The sequence below is a fragment of the Rhea americana genome, unplaced genomic scaffold (assembly GCF_003343005.1).
Source record: "Rhea americana isolate MKP2758 unplaced genomic scaffold, rheAme1 scaffold_551, whole genome shotgun sequence".
Classification (NCBI taxonomy): Eukaryota; Metazoa; Chordata; class Aves; order Rheiformes; family Rheidae; genus Rhea; species Rhea americana.
Window position 1 is genome coordinate 84,842 of NW_028186703.1, and position 1,593 is coordinate 86,434.

Here is a 1,593-nt window from a genome sequence, read left to right on the forward strand (position 1 = left end):
CCTGAGCTGCTCGCAGGCGGTGCTGAGCGGCGTGCCGGCGCCGCTGCCCCGCTTCACCGCCGTCCTCGACCTGAGCCACAACAACGTGAGCCGCCTGCGGGCCGACTGGGCGCCGGGGCGCCTGGCCCACCTGCACTCGCTGCTGCTCAGCCACAACGGCCTCACCTTCGTCTCCACCGAGGCCTTCGCCCACGTGCCCCACCTGCGGCACCTGGACCTCTCCTCGAACCGCCTGCGGGCCCTCGACGAGAACCTCTTCAGCGACCTGGCCGAGCTGGAGGTGCTGCTGCTCTACAACAACGAGATCGCTGCCGTGGACCGCACGGCCTTCGAGAACCTGGCGCGCCTGCGCAAGCTCTACCTGAGCCAGAACCACATCGCCCGCTTCCCGCTGGAGCTGCTCAAGGAGGGCACGCGCCCGCCGCGGCTGGCGCTGCTCGACCTCTCCGCCAACCGCCTCAAGAGCCTGCCCGTGGCCGAGCTGCAGGGGCTGCCCGCCTGGCTGCGCGACGGCCTCTACCTGCACGGCAACCCGCTGGGCTGCGAGTGCCCCCTCTACGAGCTCTTCGCCCGCTGGCACCGGCGCCAGCTCAGCGCCGCGCTGGATTTCCAGGAGGAGCTGCGCTGCCTGCTCCCGCCGGCCAAGAAGCCCGTGGGCATCCTCGCCCTCGGCAGCCCCGAGCTGCTCAACTGCAGCGAGGCCAAGGAGGCCGTGCTGGAGGCCCACCTGGGCGAGACGGTCACCCTGGGGTGCGACACCCGCCTGCGGGCCGTGAGCGCCCGCGAGTGGCTCACGCCGACCGGCGAGCGGCTGCTGGAGGAAGGGGGCAACGGCAGCGCGGCGCTGCTGGCCAACGGGAGCCTGCGCCTGCGGGCGCTGCGCCCGGAGGACGGCGGCACCTACGCCTGCTCGGTGGCCGGCCCCGTGCTCAACGAGACGCTCTACGTGGAGCTGCTGGTGCACAACTTCACGTTGCACGGTCCCCACGACACCCTCAACACCGCCTACACCACGCTGGTGGGCTGCATCCTGAGCGTGGTGCTGGTGCTCATCTACCTGTACCTGACGCCGTGCCGCTGCTGCTGCCGCGCCGGCGACAAGCCGGCCGCCCCGCGCGACGACAGCATCAACTCCTCCGTGCTCAGCGCCACCCCCAACCACAGCGCCGAGGCGCCCAAGGAGCCCTTCGGGCCCCGCTCGGCCTCCGCCGCCGCCGCCCGCGGCCAGAACGGCAAGTTCAAAGCGGGCGGCGGGACCGAGCCGGCGCCCAAGGAGGGGCCCAAGGCGCCCAGGAAGATGTCCGATCCGGATTCGGTCAGCTCGGTGTTTTCCGACACCCCCATCGTGGTGTAGGAGCCGGGACGRCAAAGGGACGTTTTCCCGGCGGGCAGCACCCGCCGCCCCCGCCCGATCCCGCCGGCGCGTTCGCCGCCGTCGAAACTTCCTTTCGGCCGGAGCCGGCCGCCGGGACGGGTCGTCTCCGCTCGGCGCGGGAAGGCGAGGCAGGAGGCGGCCGCGGCGCTCCGTCTCCGCGCGCCCCGGGACGCCGGCCGCTATCCGGGCCCGGCGGCCGCGTCCTTAACGCCGGCACG

At 73.1% G+C, this 1,593-nt stretch overlaps 1 protein-coding gene across 1 annotated transcript in view; it reads left to right on the top strand.

Annotated features, from left to right (window-relative positions):
- The window catches only part of AMIGO1 (adhesion molecule with Ig like domain 1), a 4,466-nt gene extending 3,015 nt beyond the window's left edge, over positions 1–1,451 (top strand). Inside the window, exon 2 of the mRNA XM_085318774.1 lies at positions 7–1,451. Coding sequence (XP_085174900.1) covers positions 7–1,354 — 1,348 coding nt within the window. The 3' untranslated portion in view covers positions 1,355–1,451. The remainder of the gene's footprint in view (positions 1–6) is intronic.
- Positions 1,452–1,593: the final 142 nt, after the last annotated feature.